Raw genomic sequence first — 20,648 nt, 5'->3', positions numbered from 1 at the left:
GAATCTGTCTGCCAATGCAACAGATGTGTGTTCAATCCCCAGGTCAGGAAGATCCCCTGGAGGAGGAAATGGCAACCCATTTCAGTATTCTTGCTAGGAAACCCCATGGACAGAGGAGTCTGTCTGGTGGGGACAGTCCATGGGGTCACAAAAGAGTTCACAATTGAACAACCTAGCAACCACCATCTTCAATAGTTGCGTTTTTCATTTTAGATATGTATCTTCCTTAGTTCAGGTTGCTATGATGGAATGCCACGGTTTAACATCAGAAAATTAGTTCTCATGGTTCTGGGGGTCTGGAGGTCTCAGATCAACGTGCCAGCCTGGTTGGGTTCTGATGTGGACTCTCTCCCTGGCTTGCAGACAGCCATCCTCTCACTGTGTCCCCACATGCAGAGAGAGAGCACGTTTCGGTCTCGGCCTCTTCTTACAAGGACATTAGTCCCATGAGTCCCGTTCTCAGGATCTCATCCAAACCTAATGATCTTCCAGAAGCTTTACCTCCAAGTAGCCTCATGCAGGAGGTTAGGGTTCCAACCTGTGAATTTGGGCGGTCGGGAGGGAAGGGGGATACAGACTTACAGTCCTTAACAGTGTATTTGTCTGAGACTCTGGTGGGCTGGATTATTTTTTAAGAATCTCTTGCAAATGACACATTTTTGGAAACATACCTAGATAAAACTTGAGGAAGCATAACTGAGCATGGCCAAAGTTGTCTTTGATGCGTTGTCTCCTGTAAAGAACAGAACGTCCTTTAAGGTGGGAGAGGATCCTTCTCTGCTTGCGCCCTCCGATCCCTTCCTCACCCTCCCTGCCCTTCTCCACGCTCCGAGGAGCTCTCATGGGGTCCCTTTTGGCGGGTTTCTGATAGGATGGCATCACCAACTCGATGGACATGGGTTTGGGTAGACTGCAGGAGTTGGTGATGGATAGGGAGGCCTGGCGTGCTGTGGTTCATGGGGTTGCAAAGAGTCGGACACAACTGAGCGACTGAAATAACTGAACTGATAGGATCTGGCAGTGGGAGGCACCAGAGGGCAATGGAGGCAGGAAGTAGGCAGTGTTCCCCATTCCCTTCACGCTTCATTGTCTGGCTCAGCAAGTGGCAACATGTCCCTGTAACACACCTTCTGCCAGGGTAAGCACCTCCCGTCTGAGTCCAGCTCTCACCAGGCCCCCCACTTCCCACCAAGCCAGACTTCCCACTGTTTTCATTTCTGGTGCTCCGAACTCTCTTAACCTGCCCACTCCACTGTCCAGTCCCTTCATTAAGGAATCTTCTGCTGAACCACCTAAGAGGTTTTCTATCTCCTCTGGGACCCTGGTTGATATATGCAGTTACAATAAATTTCAATATTTTCCCATGCAACCTACTTCCCTATCAGTCATGCTCTTAGTTTAATAAAATATTTTCCATCATTAAAAAAGAAATTCTGGAGAATCTCCAACTGGCACATGCAGCTTTTGCAAGGTCATGATGATAATTGCCTTAAGGGAAATAGTCATTTTTAGTATTGCTTGGAAACGAGATTGAGAAATACAGTCAAGGAAATACAATCTATGCTCATGGCTTGATGTCTTAAGAGATGTGATCAGTGGGAAATTAGAAGTCAGAACAGGAATTCACAGAATTGAGTTATCAAAAGATCATTTGATCATTTCTCATTTGCATTCCCACTTTAAAGCAAAGTACTAATTATCTTTGTATAGGATTCCAATATCTATCCCTCAGCTAATATTTAGGGGCTACCCCATGAGGCTTACCCTCATTTCCCCTCCCCCAAATCTTGAAACAGGGAAATAAGATTACGTTCAGAGAGTTCAATTTTTTTTAAAAAATTTAATTTTATATTGGGTACAGCTGATTAACAATGTGGTGATAGTTTCAGATGGAGAACAAAGGGACTCAGTCATAAATATACACATATCCACCCTCCCATTCAGGCTGCCACATAACATTGAGCAGAGTTCCCTGTGCTACACAGTAGGTCCTTGTTGGTTATCCACTTTAAATATAGCAGTGTGTACACGTTGATCCAAAACTCCCTATCTAACCTCCAACCTTCCCCCAAGACAACCACAAGTTCGCTCTCTAAGTCTGTCTGTTTCTGTTTTGTAAATAAGTTCATTTGTATCATATCTTTTTAGACTCTGCATATCAAAGAATTCAACTTTAACTCCCTTGGATTGGGTCAGAAAAGAGAAAGGAAGTTACTTTAAAAGCAGAAAGACCCTTAGGCTCTTCCTTCACAAATGCCTTTTCTCCCAGTCATTTGCTTTTGGCTGCTCTGGGTCTCCGCTGATGCACGGGCTTTTCTCTAGTTGCCGTAAGCAGGAGTTCCTCTCTAGGGATGCATGGGCCCCTCATTGCGGTGGCTTCCGCTGTTGAGGAGCATAGGCTGTAGTGTCCACGAGCTTCAGTAGTTATAGCACGTGGGCTCAGTAATTGTGGCTCTAATCGTTATGGTGCACGGGCTTAGTTGTTCTGTGGCTTCTGGGATCTGCCTGGACCAGGGATTGAACCCAAGTCTCCTGCACTGGCGGGCAGATTCTTTTTCCACTGAGCCACCAGAGAAGCCCCTCAAATTCATTTTGCTTATGTGACATGGTGAACAACATATTACCTACTAAGAAATATAGATAGCTGCTTTAATAGCAATTAAATATAACTCCCACACTAAGGGTGAGGGGTCCCCCAAATAGGGAGAAACATCCTGGTGCAGAGTGATAATGAGAGAGAAAAATAAAAAATAAAAGCAGAAGGACCCTTAGACCTATATGGCTTAGCCTGCTGCTAAGTCACTTCAGTCGTGTCCGACTCTGTGCGACCCCATAGACGGCAGCCCACCAGGCTCCCCTTTCCCAGGGATTCTCCAGGCAAAAACACTGGAATGGGTAGCCATTTCCTTCTCCAGTGCATGAAAGTGAAAAGTGAAAGTGAAGTCGCTCAGTCGTGTCTGACTCTTAGCGACCCCATGGACTGCAGCCTACCAGGCTCCTCCGTCCATGGGATTTTCCAGGCAAGAGTACTGGAGTGGGTTGCCATTGCCTTAGCTGGCCTGAAAACATTAAATGATCTAAAGCCAGGTCAGTCAAAGGAGAAGCACAGAAACAAACATCAGTTCAGTTCAGTCGCTCAGTCGGGTTTGACTCTTTGCGACCCCATGAATCACAGCTCGCCAGGCCTCCCTGTCCATCACCAACTCCCAGAGTCCACCCAAACCCATGTCCATCGAGTTGATGATGCCATCCAGCCATCTCATCCTCTGTCGTCCCCTTCTCCTCCTGCCCTCAATCTTTCCCAGCATCAGGGTCTTTTCCAATGAGTCAGCTCTTCGCATCAGGTGGCCAAAGTATTGGAGTTTCAGCCTCAACATCAGTCCTTCCAATGAACACCCAGGACTGATCTCCTTTAGGATGGACTGGTTGGATCTCCTTGCAGTTCAAGGGACTCTCAAGAGTCTTCTCCAACACTACAGTTCAAAAGCATCAGCTGTGTCTAACGAATTATTTTGCAGGGGAAGAAGCTTGAATAACTCAAAATGTTCTGATAGCCTTATAATGAGACAAACACCTCAGTTAATCTCAGCCAGATACCATTAAATAATCAATCCTAAATCCCTGTGTTTCAACTCTGCGCTCACCAAGAAATATTCTTACATTAATGATTTTCTTATTTCAAAAGCAGTACATTTTTATTAGGGAAATAATCTGAAAATGTGGGCCAAACCCAGGGATAATGTTAATGTCTCAATACATTTTCATCCATGCCGTTTTCACACACATAAATACACAGACATACATATTGATAAACATAGAAATCTTTCACCCTTATTGAGGTGTTTTTCAACTTGCTCTTCACTTAATAATGAATAATGAACATTTTTGTGTGTCAACAAATATACCTCTAATACAGCAGGTTATATGGATACATAATTTTTAAGATAGGCAATTCTATAATTTACTTATCCAGAGCTGTGTTATTGCACAGTTTTGCCATTTCCATCATTTTGCAATTACCAACAGAACTGCTGCAAACATGGCAAATCTTTGGACCTCTTTAGACATTTCTCTGCAGTTTCCCAAAGGGCATGGGCATTCCAAGACATTTGATATATTTTGACAGATTGCTTTCCAGAAAACATTATAATTGTTCCAGTGTTCACCAATTTTTATAGATGATAAATCATTAGATTACTATTTTAACATATTTTTCTGATTACTAGTGAAGTTGAATTTTTCATTAATTTATTAGACATTTGAACTTTTTAATGTCCCTTTTCATATTCTTTCCCATTTTTCATTCATCTCATTTATTATAGAGCTCTTTATAGCAATAGGAATATTAACTTTTAGACATATATTACAGATACTTTTCCCAGTTTGCTATTTGACTTTTACTGAAATATGGTATTTTGCCTTAAGCTCAGACTCAGGAATGAATTTTAAGTAGCAAAGAAACCAACTCCACTGGCTTAAACAAAGACTTATTCTCTCACATAACAAGCACCGTATAGAGAGCAAGCTGTTGGAACTGGTTCAAAGGGTTGATAATGTGAGGGCTCACATCTCTGCCCTGTTTTGACCTCCTCCTGCTTGTGATCTTATGGTCACTAAATGGCTGCTGCAGCTGCTGCTGCTAAGTTGCTTCAGTCGTGTCCGACTCTGTGCCACCCCATAGATGGCAGCCCACCAGGCTCCCCCATCCCTGGGATTCTCCAGGCAAGAACACTGGAGTGGGTAGCCATTTCCTTCTTCAATGCGTGAAAGTGAAAAGTGAAAGTGAGGTTGCTCAGTCGTGTCTGACTCTTCTCGACCCTATGGACTGCAGCCCACCAGGCTCCTCCGTCCATGGGATTCTCCAGGCAGGAGTACTGGAGTGGGGTGCCATTGCCTTCTGCAATGCATGAAAGTGAAAAGTGAAAGTGAAGTAGCTCAATCGTGTCTGACTGTTAGCGACCCCATGGACTGCAGCCCACCAGGCTCCTCAGTCCATGGGATTCTCCAGGCAGGAGGACTGGAGTGGGGTGCCATTGCCGTCAAGTTTCTGTTTCAGGCAGAGAAAAAAGGGCAGAGGAAGAGACACTACTGGCTGACTCTTACTTATGCCCATTGGACAGAACTGGTCTCATGGGTACTGCCAGCAGCAAGAACAAAGGGGAGATGGGATTAAGCAAGCATGTTTGCACTCTCTACTATAGAGAAGTTTTAAGACACAAATAGTCAAATTGGTCTGTATCTATTTCTTTGGTTTCACACTTAGAAAGTTCTTCTCCAACTCAAGGACGCATTCCAGTAGATAGTCATCTATATTTTCTTTCATTACTTTTATAGTTTCATTGTAACATGCAATAGAAATTAAACTTTTTTCCCCCAGATAATCAGCCAGTTGTCCCAAAACCATTTTTTGGACTTTCTCCACTGATGTGAAATATCTTCATTGTTTAGTAAGCTATTAATACACTCTATTCAGTTCCACAGATCTAGTTAGTTACCTCTGTATTGTTGGTACTTTAATTAAATTTATTACCATGCATTTTAACATTTCAGGGCAAGTTCCCTTGTGATATTGCTGTTTCAAAAATGTCTTGGCCCTTCTTGAATGTTTATCATTCAGATGAATTTTGAATCATTTTGTCAAGTTTTAAGAATTGACAGCTCGTTACAGGTAAGTTTTTTGAACCAGAAATCTGGTGTATTCCAGATCTCTCGTGTGGTAGTAAAGTTTTGTGAGCAACACAGAGTGGGATCTTTTTTCTCTGGGTTGTATTTTAATCAGCTGTACGTAATATATGCTGCTGCTGCTGCTGCTGCTAAGTCGCCTCAGTTGTGTCCGACCCTGTGCGACCCCATAGACGGCAACCCACCAGGCTCCCCCGTCCCTGGGATTCTCCAGGCAAGAAGATTGGAGTGGGTTGCCATGTCCCTCTCCAATGCATGAAAGTGAAAAATGAAAGTGAAGTCACTCAGTCGTGTCCGACTCTTAGCGACCCCATGGACTGCAGCCTACCAGGCTCCTCTGTCCATGGGATTTTCCAGGCAAGAGTACTGGAGTGGGGTGCCATTGCCGTCTCCACGTAATATATAGGAAATATAAAAGATTTTTCTAAGATTGACTTTACTGCCGTCCACCTTACTGAACCCTCATTTCTTTCTAAAAGTTTTCCTCACCTTGTTTTTTGGCTCCTTGATCTGCCACGGCCTGGAAAAGGGGGGTGGTGTCAACACAACCTTCTGATTGTTATCTGCCTTCCTGTTATGGTTTTTACCATATTTCTTATTACACTGTATTAAGTTGGCATTTGGACTCAGGAGCCTGATTAATGTGATTCTTCCCTGAGAGATAAATCTGTTCTTGCTCTGCTGACAAAACCAAGTTGCAGAGACAAGCAGAGCTGAGCTGGCCCGTGTCCTATGACATAAGCCTTCTGGGATATTCTAACCTGTCACGAGGGCAAGAATTTCTTCTAGCTAAACCTAATCTACGTGGTCTCCCTTTTCCCCATGTTTCCTGGGATAGTCCCCCTCCTCCTTTAGCACTTTCCCTGAACTCTTTTTTCTTAGATGACATGGTTAAGCTTTCCCTTCATCCCAGTTACATCCCCTACATCTGCCCTACTCTCTGAGGATGTTCCCGCAGAGATGGACCAGAGACGCCAGAGCTGACGGGCAGACCCCTCACAAGCAGGCACCCGCCTTCACTGCTTCAGCATCACTGCAGGCCCATGTCTTTTTCACAGGAAATGCTTTATGCCAAAACTCCCACGCTGTACTTCTGTATTTTTCTGAAAATTTGATTGTTTTTGACATTAGTTCTAATCTGCCTGGGGCTTCCTGGTGGCTCAGTTGGTGAAGAATCTGCCTGTAATGCATGAGACCTGGGTTCAATCCCTGGGTCTGGAAGATCCCCTGGAGAAGGGAATGGCAACCCATTCCAGCATTCCTGCCTAGAGAATTTCATGAACAGAGGAGGCTGGTGGCCTACAGTCTATGGAGTCGCAAAGAGTTGGATACGACTGAACGACGAACACTTTCACTAATCTGCCTAAGCAATTTTGAGACATTTCTCTCACTCACTGAATCATGAAACCTCCCTGTTGTGTGCCTTCTGTAAAATGTAACAAGCATGCCCTCTAGGTCTAGGCCCAAGTTATCTACAAATACAATGAAACAGCCAGAGCCGAGGAGAGAGATCCACAGTGTGGCTTCAGGTGTTTCCTTCCAGGAAAAGGAAAGGAAAGGAAAGTTAGTCGCATAGTTGTGTCCGACTTTTTGCGATCCCACGGACTGTAGCCCACCAAGTCCTCTGTCCATGGAATTCTCCAAGCAAGAGTACTGGAGTGGGTTGCCATTCCCTTCTCCAGGGGATCTTCCCAACCCAGGAAACAAACCCAGGTCTCCTGCATTGTAGGCAGATTCTTTACCAACTGAGCTACTAGGGAACCCCTGTTTCCTTCCAAGTGGAACATAAATCAGTACTCTCTGGGAATCGGTGCTCAACAGCTTCAAATACGACCAGCCTGACTGGGACTTCCCTAGTGGTCAGTGGCTAAGACTCCAAGCTCCCTATGCAGGAGGCCCCGGGTTCGACCCCTGGTTAGGGAACTAGATCCCATCTGCTACGACTAAAGATCCCACATACTGCAACAAAGCTCAAAGGTCCTAATCAGCAGAATTAAGACTCAATGCAGCCAAATGAAATACAAAAACAAACAAACAAAAAATTTTAAAATACAAGCAACCTTATTGATAGAGTTATGGAAGAAAGGACTTTGTCAAAAGTCTACTGAAGTAAAACAGTATACTAGTAATCCACAGTGATTAATGATCCCCTTTGACTCATCCGTGATGTGCTTCAGTGGAACACAGCACACAGGGAGAAAGCCAGGGCCTGGAATAAGATGTGACTCCTGGAGGGACACGCACGATGGACTGAAGGTGGAGTATGGGGTACGAGAACCCACTGCTGGTAATAATCGGAAACACAGCAAGCCACTCAGCTCCTGGCAGCTGTGTGGGCCCTGGCTTCCAGAGGGTGTGTTGAGTGGGGAAGCGTGGGGCACAGGTGTGCAGCTCTTCAATGATATACTGATGCAAAACAATTTTATGTTAGAGAGGGGTGCGTTTTCCCAATTTTAGCAAAGAGGCCGTAAGAGCTAGGGACAGCATCACACATGAGCACACCGGCAGATGGTGGCTGCCAGAGGAAGAGGAGCTGAATAGGAGACCCTGGGGGACAGCTTCAGGGCTTGAGGACAGAGACCCACAGGGTTTCAGGAGCGGGGAGTAGTTGGATCATGGCTTTCATACGTGTTGCAGATCCAGGGAACCATGCAATAAACGGGGCTCCTGTGGGGCAGAGTTGCTGGCCTACAGATGACGTGGTCTTTGGGTCTGGTGGTGATCCTGGTCCAGTTTGCTTTGGCTAGAGCAACTGGGTCACATGATTGTGTGACAGGAAACCTATAAACCTCTGCAAGTGTCGTGCAGAAGCTGAGGTTGTGATCAGCCTATAACAACACACCATTGGATTTTTCCAGTATGTGCCACTCCTATAACCGCAGCACACGGTGTTCCTTTAAGAGAAATTATGTAGAATGTAGAACGGGTCTGAGCCAACTGGTTGCTCTACAACCAGGAGTCAAGATGGACCTGCTGCTGTAATAAGGAGAATTTCAGTAAAATCCTTCCTGGATATAAGATAGCCCACCCCGTGATCTCATAAGGTCACTCCTATTTTCATAGTCATGAAACTCCATGAAATGCAACCAAATAAGGATAAATATATAGCAGGGCTTGAAATAGTAAATCTAATTCTACTGTAAGTCAGTCTATTTTGGTTTCTCAACTGCACGAATTCAGAATGTGCTTTGGGGACTGCATTTTTCTTCCTAATTGATTGGAATGATAGATTATTCATGACCTTTTTGGATTTCCCCTTCCCCTGACCCCCCTCCCCCAACAAACAGTTCTATTTCTTCTCTCTTAGAATGTGAAGCATAGCTCTAAACTTGACATGGGAAAGTGAGATGTTATTTTTGGCTCAAGTAGAATTAAAACTTCCACCCCTGAGTGAAATCTGGTCTTTACTAACCCGACCACCCTTTGGGTTCAGACTAACTGAAGGGTGGACACATTACATTTTAGATCTGACCTTGAGCTGTACGAAGGGGAAGCATTACTCTCTGCTCCCTGAACGGAAGAGCCTCGTGTCTCCAAACCTTACTACAATCATAAAGTTCGGAGGGAGACAGCAGAAACAATCCTTGTGATCAATTAGTTCACAGTTTCTCAAACTATAAAGTGTACAGGATGCTCCCTAACAAAGGGTTCCGTGGTCAGATTCCCTACAGAATGTCTGCCTACTGCCTTCTCCACTTGAAGACTCTGGAACGCCCTAAGTTTTGTTTGCCAGTCTTATCTGAACACATCCCCCCTTTTTGTCTAGATAGAAAGTAACAGCTTTGGGAACTGACATGACATGGAACACACTTTAAATAGTGCTGATCTATTCACAGAGGAGGACAATGAGGCCCGAATGAAGAGACATAGAGACAGTTATCCCCCATGCCTGGCAGGGCTGGGAAACTGACCCTGGTTTCCAGACAACTAGTCCAGGCTCTTTCTCTCACCTTGAAAGAGGTGTCATTAATGGTGGTAGCTTTGATGTATCCCCTAGTACATTTTCATTGTCTGGAATTTGAGGTGGTATTTATTTATAGTGCACTCAGCAATGAATCCATCAAATGCTCTGAATGTTTCTAAAAGGGCATTGGGCCCTGTACAGCTGACCTGGATAAAACATTCTCTTTTAAATTGCATATAATTTACTATATAGTGAAATATTTTATCATGCTATATATCCCATTCTAGAAGGTTATTAATTTAAATAAAAGAGTAAATCGGAAAGACATCTCAGTAAAATATGTCACTAAAATGAAAACATATGGCCCAGTGAGAAGTAATCATAGACTGTTCTTTTAAACACAGAGTGCAATAGTTGGTGAACCAAAATTATAAAAAGTCGTCCAAAGGTCACATGTATATTTTTTCAAATTGTGCAAATTCAAGTACTTTGAGCATTCTTTGGAAGCAACCTTTTTGTGACTTACTTTCTGAAAATGCATTTTGAATTTATATGCATTTTTTAACAATACTTATTTCCCATTTATTTGTGATTTTTGCAGGGGTTCAAACCAGTTAATAAAAATAAGTTTTCTTTTCACAAAGAACTTGATTTCTACTGTTATTTTCAGAATCATTGTGATGAAAACCTTACCTGGAAAGAGTAATACAAAAGAGAACTCGAAGTTCTCAGAAGATCTTGCAAAATCAATAGCAATCCTCATTAAAATCAAACAAGCCACCGAAGGTTCCAATATTTGGCTTCTGATCTCTCTTAAGACAGTGGTTTTCAAAGTCTGGTGTTTGTCAAAATCACCTGGAGAACTAACAGAGACTCAGAAGCCCAGAATCGTTTCATAGGGAAGGCCTGGGTCTCTGCATCTTCACCTCATTCTCCAGCAATGGTCTCCAAACCAGGCTGATCAGAGGTATCTGGAAAGTTTTGAAAAACAAGAACAACACCCCCCCGAAATATGTATAAATTCACACATTTTTGTGAACCTATATGCATCTTAGCACTTCTCGAGTCATGCAATTATTTATGCGATCTAGTTCCGGATACTTTGAAATCTTTCTTAAGATTTCTTTTTTTTATTCTGCCTGAATACACTTAAGGTATTTGTCATTTCTAGCATGCTTCTCTTCTACCAGGCTTCTCTTCTTTGCCAACAAAAGTCCATCTAGTCAAAGCTTTGGTTTTTCCAGTGGTCATGTATGGATGTGAGAGTTGGACTATAAAGAAAGCTGAGCACCGAAGAACTGATACTTTTGAACTGTGGTGTTGGAGAAGACTCTTGAGAGTCCCTTGGACTGCAAGGAGATCCAACCAGTCCATCCTAAAGGAAATCAGTCCTGAATATTCATTGAAAGGGCTGATGCTAAAGCTGAAACTCCAATACTTTGGCCCCCTGATGCAAAGAACTGACTCATTGGAAAAGACCCTGATGCTGGGAAAGATTGAAGGCAGAAGAGGACGACAGAGGATGAAATGGTTGGATGGCATCACCGACTTGATGGATGTGACTTTGAGTAAGCTCTGGGAGTTGGTGATGGACAGGGAGGCCTGGCTTGCTGCAGTCCATGGGGTCAAAAGAGTCGGACACGACTGAGCAACTGAACTGATACTTGAGGTAGAGCTTCCCAAGTGGCACTAGTGGTAAAGAACACACCTGCCAATGCAGGAGGCATAAGAGACAAGCATTCAATCCCTGGGTCAGGAAGATCCACTGGAGAAGGAAATGGCAACCCACTCCAGTATTTTTGTTTGGGAAATCCCATGGACAGAGAAGCCTGGAGGGCTACAGTCCATGGGGTTGCAAAGAGTCAGACACGACTGAAATGACTTAGCTTGCACACACACACTTCAGGTAAGGGATATACCCCAAACAGGAGGGATATTTTAAATTGGTTCCTAGCTTCTGAAAATCAAGTTTTCAAATATGTTTCCAAAGCCAGTCCTGACTCCTGTGATACTGTTTCATGAACCAGAGAAAGCTCCCCTTCCTGGGGGCAACTGTAGCCCTGTCTGAGGGCACCAGTCTTGGTGAGTGAACTGCAGACTGAACTGCAGTCCCACCTGACCCCTGGATGGAGGCCCTCCTGAAAATGAACAAGTTGAACAAATAAAGCAGAGGTCTTATCTGTTTCCCTTCCTCTCCTCCAGCCTTCCACGCCTGACCTGACCTGACCTGACCTGACCTGACCACCCAGGCCTTCACCCTGACCTGATCAGGTTCTGTCTACACGCTATGGGCCTCTCAACTCATCTTGTGACTTACAGAGTCCTGCTGACGCTCAGGGCTCAGGATCTGACAACGGGCCTCCTGACCACGGGCTCTTTTTAAAAATGCCCTTGCTCTTTTAACTGGGTCTGTGCCTTGCAATGATCAGTCACCATCTCCAGGTCTTTCGTTTTGCCCAAGGTCAGGACTTCTCCACGAGCAGATGTCTTGGTGATGCCAACCTTCTTGTCTGAATTTCTGACTCTCTCCCCTGCCCTGCATCTCATGATGCCATACTAATGACTTAGAATTCCTCCTGCTTCATCTCACAACTAGACCGCCTAGTTCCTGGAGAGTGAAGACCTCTCTTCCCATGACCCCTTAGCCATGTTCTTTGTCCCCCAGAACAAGCCTGCTTGCTTCTGAATCATTTGTTGGGGTCGTAGTTGCTGAGCATATTTCTAGGAGGCAGCCCATTCTCCACAAGCCCTGCTCTGAATTCCAAGATCCCAGCACAGGCTTAGTAGTAAAAGCTGCCTGCCAATGCAGAAGACATAAGAGAAACAGGTTCAATCCCCGAGTTGGGAGGATAGCCTGGAGGAGGGCATGGCAACCAGTATTTAATCCAGTATTCTTGCCTGGAGAATCCCATGGATGGAGGAGCCTGGCGGGCTACAATTCATAGGGTCACAAAGAGCTGGACACCACTGAAGCGACTTAGGATGTACGCTCGCACAGTCCAGGACAGATGGTGACCAATCTTCTAGGCTCTCTATAACCACATGTGCAATGATAGTTACTATTTAGAGGGGTGATTTCTAGCAGTGTGGATTTCAAAAGCAAGAAATAAAAATTTCTGTTCAGTCCATATTTTACTTTTTGAGGCATAACATAGAAGCATAACATAGAAAAAATACAGCTAGAAAGAATATCAATCACAAAGGTTGAAGCAAAAAAGTGCTTTGACGAAATTCTCACTTACTTAGAAAAGCAGGGGCCATGGAACTATAAGCTCCAATGAACCAAGGGCTGTGCCTTTTGACTCCATCACAGTAAAGCCAGGGCCAAGACCATAATAGGTGCTCAGTTAATACTTGCTGAATGAGTGAAAACTAAATTCAGTCTAAACATCTCACTTAGTCAAGAAAGTTTTCTTGTTCTAGTTCATATAGTCACTCTTTTATCATACATGTGAGAACTTGTTTTTCAGTCATTTTGTAGTTTATTACCTTTAATATATCAGAATAAGAGGGATAGTTAATAAAAATAAACACAATACACATAATAAGCATGAATGATACTAGTGGGGCTTCCCAGGCGCCTCAGTGGTAAAGAATCCATCTATCAATGCAGGAAACGCAGGTCGGATCCTTGGGTCACAAAGTTCCCCTGGAGGAGGAAATGGAAACCCACTCCAGTATTCTTGCCTGGAAAATTCCATGGACAGAGGAGCCTGCTGGGCTATAGTCCATGGGGTTGCAAAGAGTCAGACACCACTGAGTGACTGAGCACAGCACAGCAACTGGTTGTCAACAAGCCCTTTCAGGTGATTCGAGTTATCAGCCTCAAGCTTGAGGATCCCTCCACACTGGATAAGGACTTAATGAAGCTGCTTTAAAATCCTGGCTCTGTCACTTCACAGGTGTGCATTGAGAAACTTAGTTTCTCAGTGTTTATGGTGTCAATTGAAAAACCGCCTAACCTAAAAGTTGAATTCTGTCTTATTTGAGGACCTTACAATGACCCTACTGGTTGATATCATGAAGGAAACATGGGGCTATATGTGAAATATTAGGTTGGTGCAAAAGTAATTGCTGTTTGGCATTGCTGAACTTTGCGTTTGATACTGGAATACCTTCTACTGCACATTTCTCACTTTATTTATTTTTTGCTAATGACATTACTTGCTGTTTACATTTATCTTTGACTATGGAAATGATGTTAGACAAAAAGCAAATTCGAGCGTTTTTCTTATTCTAGTTCAAAATGGGTTGTGAAGCAGTGAATAATGTTGGCATAAATGGAAAGCTATTTTACTTTTGGCAATGTTAGAGGGTTTTCTATGACTGGGATACACACACGGGACTAAAAATAATCCTGCTTCATGTTGCCAGACTACTTGACAATTTACAAAATGCTTGAACAAATGTGATCATATTTGATCCTCACAAGGAAGTCGAGGAACACAGTTGAAATTATATGCATGACTCTTTCATAGGAAAATATCTAGTGGAGGCTGAAATATAAGAGCTTTCAAAAAGATTTCTGGTCCATCATTAACAATAACAACTCAACTGATAGCAGAGGAAAAAGATAGAAAGGATACTCTCTGTAATAAAGAAACAATGAAAGGAAAGAACCTATAATGGCAACTTTCATTTACTGTGATGAAGACAGACATGTTACTTAACAGTTACGAACTGTGGTTATAGACTACAATTCTAAGAGACAAAGGAATGAGATGCCCAAAGTGAGTAATGAGACTCAGACTTTGGAAGTCTGGTTTCAGCTCACTGAAGAGGAATTATTACCATACTTATCATTTATATCACATGATATTGATTGCCATGCCCTTCCAAACAGCTGTAACTTTGGGAATCCAGAGCAGGTACTGGGAAGAGTTTAAGAGGCTCTGGTAGTTCACTGTAGGATGCAGATTCTAGGCAGGGTTCTCAGCTAGCCTAGAGTCTCCTTCTGACACGTGCTTCTCACTCTTGCTTCCATGATTTTCAAGAGAGTTGTCACTTGATAGCCCACTGCAGAGTCTGGTGAGTTACTCTGGAAACCTACATAACATTTCTACTTAAACAGAAAATTCATCTTTTAAATAGGTGATCTGTTTTAAAACATTTTTACTGTTTTCTTTCCTTTTTTCCCCTTTCCATAAAAGTAATAGGTCCCTTGTTGAAAATGATTTAACATTATAGAAATATGTAAAAATGTTGATTCCCGGGGGCTTCCCTGGTGGCTCAGACTGTAAAGAATCTGCCTGCAAGGCAAGAGACCTAGGTTCAATCCATGGATTGGGAAGATCCCCTGGAGAAGAGAACAGCTACCCACTCCAGTATTATTGCCCAGAGAATTCTACGGATAGAAAAACCTGGCAGGCTATAGTGCTTGGGGTTGCAAAGAATCAAACGTGACTGAGAGACTTTCACTTTCACTTTAGTCATTTTACTTATTAAGGTAGAAAGTGGAAGACATACAGTTAAAAAGTTTCCACCCCCCTTTCCTCAAGGTAAGCTCCATTAATAGATTTGTGTAAGATCCAATGGATCTTTTCTTCTGTGCACTGTGTAGTCACTCAGTTGTGCCTGACTCTTTGTGACCCCATAGACTGTAGTCTACTAGACTGCTCTGTCCATGAAATTTTCCAGGCAAGAATACTGGAGTAGATGGCCATTTCCTACTTCAGGGGATGATTAAACCTGCGTCTCTTGTGTCTTCTGCGTTCGCAGGCAGGTTCTTTACCACTGCACCATCTGGGAATGCAGACACTTACTTAGGCAATTTTTAAAGATCTCTGTACTACATTTTTGACAGCTACCTTAAATCAAGAAGCAGTGAGAAGCACGGCCAATATGTGATCCTTATCAGATTTTTAAAAGAATTCAACCTCATACTTTAAATAGGGTGAAACTGAAGTTCTCAAGAAATATTTATTTTAAATAGTTGGAGGGGAAAGCCCATCAGTGTTTGGAACTAGCTAGAGCTAGGGCTACCCAAATTCTGGGAACTGCAATGCTAACAGGTTCCTAGCTGTCAAATTTTGAAATAGAACCTACAGGGGCCAAAAGGTTTGAAATAAGAATGTGGTGAGAGGCATCACTGGTATGGACTCTGAGCTGACTAAAAACTAACACCAAAATAGCAACAGAGCCTGTCTTGGATGAACTTGTTTCCCCAGCAGCCTCTTTTGCTTGCCAGACCGTTCTATTACATTTTGCTGAAAGGGACTCATACTTCCGTTGAAAAGGCAGCCCCGCTTGAATTGCATGGTGCATCATTTAGGAGCTTTCTGATCACTGGTTTCCACTTGGAAATGCTCTGTCTGGCTCTTTTAGAACTAGTGTCCCTGTCTTACAAACACATTATGCTCCAGATGTTTGCAAGTCTCCTGTTTGGAGCTTGTATCCTGCATTTCCATAGAAACCAGTCTAGATGAGATTTCAGGGATCCTAGAACAGACCAATTATTCAGATTGCACTTGAAATACCCAGTTGTGGGCACAGTAGAAATATGAGACCTTGGGTAATACTGTCTTTAAGACTTCTAACTTGGGGTGCCTGGGATGCCTAATCTCCGGGCCAGGGACTTTCCATTCTTTTATCAGGCACGTTTGCCAGGCCTGGGAGAGAACAAGGCACAGGAAGCTGGGGCCAATGAGGAATGGGGTTGTAATTCCCTCAAAAGCTCGCCTTGTCCAAGTAGGTCTCACTCAGTCCCTCCTCTCCAAAGCGTGTGTCTGACAAGAATCGTCAAAATGCAAATTGCTTTCTAAGGCAGAGTATCTGTCGGTTTGCTTGAATTGCCCCTCCACCTTCTCTTTACCAGGAAAACGAGCTTTCATGTAGGAAGGAGGAAAGTTGTCCTTTACTCTTAGGAATTAGAAAGAAGGGAGAAGTTTGTGAACCGCGTCCTCAGAAATAAGGACAGACAGATGCCCACAGGGTCTGAGATTGCCATCTCAAAATAGACACAGGCTCCAGAGCCCTGGCCGCTGTAACTTTAAAAGATGTTTTACCTGTCTTCTGTTTATTACAGTAAATAGTAATATAATCCTTAAAATAAAAAAACAATTTCTGTGCTTTTGGTGGGGGGACATCAAAGAATGGGGAGAGTTGAGGAACCAGGACTTTTCCTCTCTAAATAGTCTTGCGAGAAGAGAATTTAAAGAGTTAAAGCAGTCCTGCATCCTAATCTATGGATTTTAGGAAGATCCACTAATGTAGGAAATGACAACCTGTTCCAGTATTCTTGCCTGGAAAATTCCATGGACAGAGGAACCTGGTGGGCTACATTCCATGGGGTCGCAAAGACTCCAATGCAACTGAGCGACTGAGTACAGCCCAGCATGGCAATTAGTTGTCATCAAGCCCTTCCAGGTGCTTCCAGTTATCAGCCTCAAGCTTGAGGGCCCCTCGGCAGTGGATAAAGACTTGATACGGCTGCTTTAAAATCCTGGCTCTGCCGCTTAACAGCTGTATGTGTTGAGCAAGTTAGTTTTTCAAAGTTTATGATGTTGACTGAAAACACATAACCGAAAAGTTGAATTAAGTCTTAAGGACCTTGCTGCTGCTGCTAAGTCGCTTCAGTTGTGTCTGACTCTGTGCGACCCCATAGACTGCAGCCCACCAGGCTCCCCATCCCTGGGATTCTCCAGGCAAGAACACAGGAGTGGGTTGCCATTTCCTTCTCCAATGCATGAAAGTGAAAAGTGAAAATGAAGTCGCTCAGTCCTGTCCGACTCTTTTCGACCCCATGGACTACAACCTACCAGGCTCCTCCATCCATGGGATTTTTTCAGGCAAGAGTACTGGAGTGGGGTGCCATTGCCTTCTCCGCTTAAGGACCTTACTGAGGACTAAATAGCCTGGAAGTCAGCCTTTTAGATAGCTGTGAGGAACTGTTAGAAAAGAAGGGAGGAGCCAGGATATTGAGGAGATTTGCTGAAAAACAAACAAGTAGTGGAACATCAAAAGATTACTGCTAATCACAAAAAAGCAAGACATCTCAAGTTGATTTTAGTGTTTTTCTTTGTATGCGAAGACACAAGAGACTGGCTCATTGAAATCATTCCTTTGATATGCACCTTAACTATCTCGGGCTAGTATCCTGTTTTTCTTCATCCAAATTTCACCTCAGGGTGCCCTGTTGGGGCAGCTTCAGTGGCTGATAGCTGGATGGAGGGCAATATTCTTTGCTTATTGAAACAGCAGGCAATATTTTTTGGGGGGGTCCACAATGGAGAAGATCAAATGAGATAATTCATTTGAGGCACTCAGGGCAATGTCAGAGGCACAGAAAACACTAAATAAATGTTATTAATAGCTGCTATGGTCACTGTGTATAAGGGGAAGCCCTTCTTCTGTGTGGGTTTGTTGACAGCCAATTGCCAGTCCCCAATCCCAGAGTTTTCAACCTTAAACAAATTAGCTTAGCATTTGCCAACTTAAAGAGCTCTTTCAGATTCTGACGCTGTGCTTCCAAAGAATCCAGTTTAAATTCTTTGAGATTTCTCCCAGGCAGAAACTTAAACAGAGCAGTAGTGCTCAACCTGGTTCATTGTCAGAAGCCCTGTTGAGCTTGTAATCTGTCCTGCTTGGACCTTCAGAGCCACCATCTTCAGTGATAGGACCTGGGCATCAATGCTGCAAACAGCTACTGGAATTGAGGGGGATAATAACTAGACCTAAGATATGCTGAGTGTCTGGGTCAGGCACTACGCTACCTCCTTTACCTACCTTGCTTCATTTAATTCTTATAGCAATACTGTGAGGTGGGTACTATCGGTTTCTATATTTTGCAGGTGGGGAAACTGAGGTACCTGAGCCTCAATCAAGTTCTCAGAGCTTAGAAGCGATTGAGGACCTAATGTTTGGGCTATTAGTTGCATTTTAACTGATGCATTCCTTTACTCATTCACCCAAAATTTATTTTACATAACCAGGTAATACCCTAAGAGCCAGGGCATGTAAAAATGAACAGATATCTCCATTCCCATCCTCAAGAAGTTCATGGCTTTTGTTGTTGCTCAGAACTAACAGGAATGACAGATTGCCTTATTTTTCCAAGGATGACGTCACGTGTCTGTGTTTGAGAGGTTGAAAAGATTTTCTATGGCTACCAGCTTCCTCCTCTCCGTGGCCATTTAATGAACCCACCAGTGTTTGCAAACCAGCCACCGAATCTGAAGATCGGGTCTGTCTGCTGGCCACAGATGGTGAGCGTTCTAGGGCTGCCTTGAAGTTCCGAGTTAGCAACTCCTTAGGGTGGTCCTTTGCTCTCCCAGCTGGGGTTATGCCATTCACTTCAGTTAGCATCCAATCCCCTCGGATGGCCGATCAACCAAACCTTGAGGGTAGGAAGCGCATCACCACCGGGCTGGCTGGCAGTCTTACAAGCATAAAACTTGTCAGGTCAGTTCATTTCAGTCACTCAGCCGTGTCCGACTCTTTGCGACCCCATGGACTGCAGCGCGCAAGGCCTCCCTGTCCATCACCAACTCCCGGAGTTTATTCAAACTCATGTCCATTGAGTCAGTGATGCCATCCAACCATGTCATCCTCTGTCGTCCCCTTCTCCTCCTGCCCTCAATCTTTCCCAGCATCAAGGTCTTTTCAAATGAGTCAGTTCTTATAAAACTAAGTATATGTCTATTCTTTGACTCAGCAATTCCACCTCTAGGTATTTTCCCCAAAGAAATGAAAGCATATATTCACCCTGTCACTTACATCTAAAGTGACAGCTTTACGGTTACGAAATTTCCCAGCAAAGTACGGAGGAAAGACTAAGCCAACTCCCTGGACACCGTGTGAAGCCGATCGGGAAACCGAGCTGCGGGGTCTCTAACCAGGCTGAGACTAAGTTCCTGGCGCAATCTACGACCCCTCACTGCCTCCTAGAGTCAGAGCCGAGCAGTGTTTCAAGTAGGTATGGTATTGAAGCGCAGCGATCATCACCTTGGAGCGGGCAAATGATCCTCCCGGGTTAGACAGTCGTGGAAGACACTGTCCCCCAGGGTGCAAGCCACAGCATCTTCTCCGCCCGGGCCCCGAGGGCAGCAGAGAAGGTTTGCACGCAGAGGTCGTTCTTCGGACGGATATTCGGGTTGCACAGAGGGAGGTGGCAGCGGAACCTTTCTCTTCAATCTCGCTCTCGTTTCCACCCGGGTCCAGTTGGCTCCGGACGCAGTAGCGAAGGCTCAGAAACATGGAGGCGGGGGACGCGGGGAGTGCTGGACCGTCCTCTCGGCCGGAGGCCTCGGTGTCTGCCGATGACCGGCTTTTCCTGGTTAAAGGTGTGGTGTGGCGAGGTGCGGGTGTCAGGTCAGGGTCACCCGGGGCGCTAGCCTGCGCTGGATCGGGCGTCCCCACGCACACGCTGCCGGGGTAGACCTTGGTTTGAGTGCCCTGAGTCCAGTGGACTGGTCCCGCGAGCTCTTCTGTATAGGCTGCGTTTACCCCGTTCCCTCTGCAGTTTCTCTCTGTCTCCCCCCGGCACCTCCCCTCCCCTTTCTAACTCCCGGTGTCTCTTTTTTCGTCCCCGGGAGAAAGGAGACCCTGTGCCTATTCTGTGCTCTTGGGACACTTAAACTGGAATGGCCTCAGGAACCAGAGGTCGTGCGGCCACGCAGGTTTCACAGCCGCCATCATTTACCTTTGCCAGGAGCTTCTTAGCTATCGTTTCTCGAATTTCCAAATTGATTTTTAAATAGTATCTGAAACTTATTTGTGTCCATCTTTTTAACTTCAGGTTTTTTGTTTTTTCTTCCTTCTCCCCACCCATTTCCTTCCTCCCAAACTCTTGACAGGTGGAATTTTCCTTGGTTCTGTTGCTGCAGCAGGAATGCTAGCTGGATTTGCCACAACATTGTCTTTGGCTAAAAAGAAAAGTCCTGAGTGGTTCAATAAGGTTTGTGACATAGAAATCCGTTGGTAGCACAATTACTGTTTATAAATCAGTGGCAGCTGTTTTGAATAGAAAGTGTTGATGGCCTTTCCTATTACTCTAAGAAGTAAACCAGTGTGGACTTTGAGATTCAAAAGGGTACAATTAATCAACTGTCTTTATTTTCATTTA

General features: G+C 44.2%; 1 protein-coding gene across 1 annotated transcript in view; it reads left to right on the top strand.

Moving 5' to 3' along the window:
- Positions 1–19,751: 19,751 nt before the first annotated feature.
- The window catches only part of TMEM242 (transmembrane protein 242), a 42,576-nt gene continuing 41,679 nt past the window's right edge, over positions 19,752–20,648 (top strand). Inside the window, exons 1-2 of the mRNA XM_052645575.1 lie at positions 19,752–19,866; positions 20,380–20,480. Of these exons, the coding sequence (XP_052501535.1) occupies positions 19,779–19,866; positions 20,380–20,480 (189 nt within the window). The 5' untranslated portion in view covers positions 19,752–19,778. The remainder of the gene's footprint in view (positions 19,867–20,379; positions 20,481–20,648) is intronic.

This window comes from Budorcas taxicolor, chromosome 9 (genome assembly GCF_023091745.1).
Source record: "Budorcas taxicolor isolate Tak-1 chromosome 9, Takin1.1, whole genome shotgun sequence".
Taxonomy (NCBI): Eukaryota; Metazoa; Chordata; class Mammalia; order Artiodactyla; family Bovidae; genus Budorcas; species Budorcas taxicolor.
The sequence above is the reverse complement of the archived record's forward strand: the minus strand, read 5'-3'. Positions and strand labels throughout refer to the sequence as shown.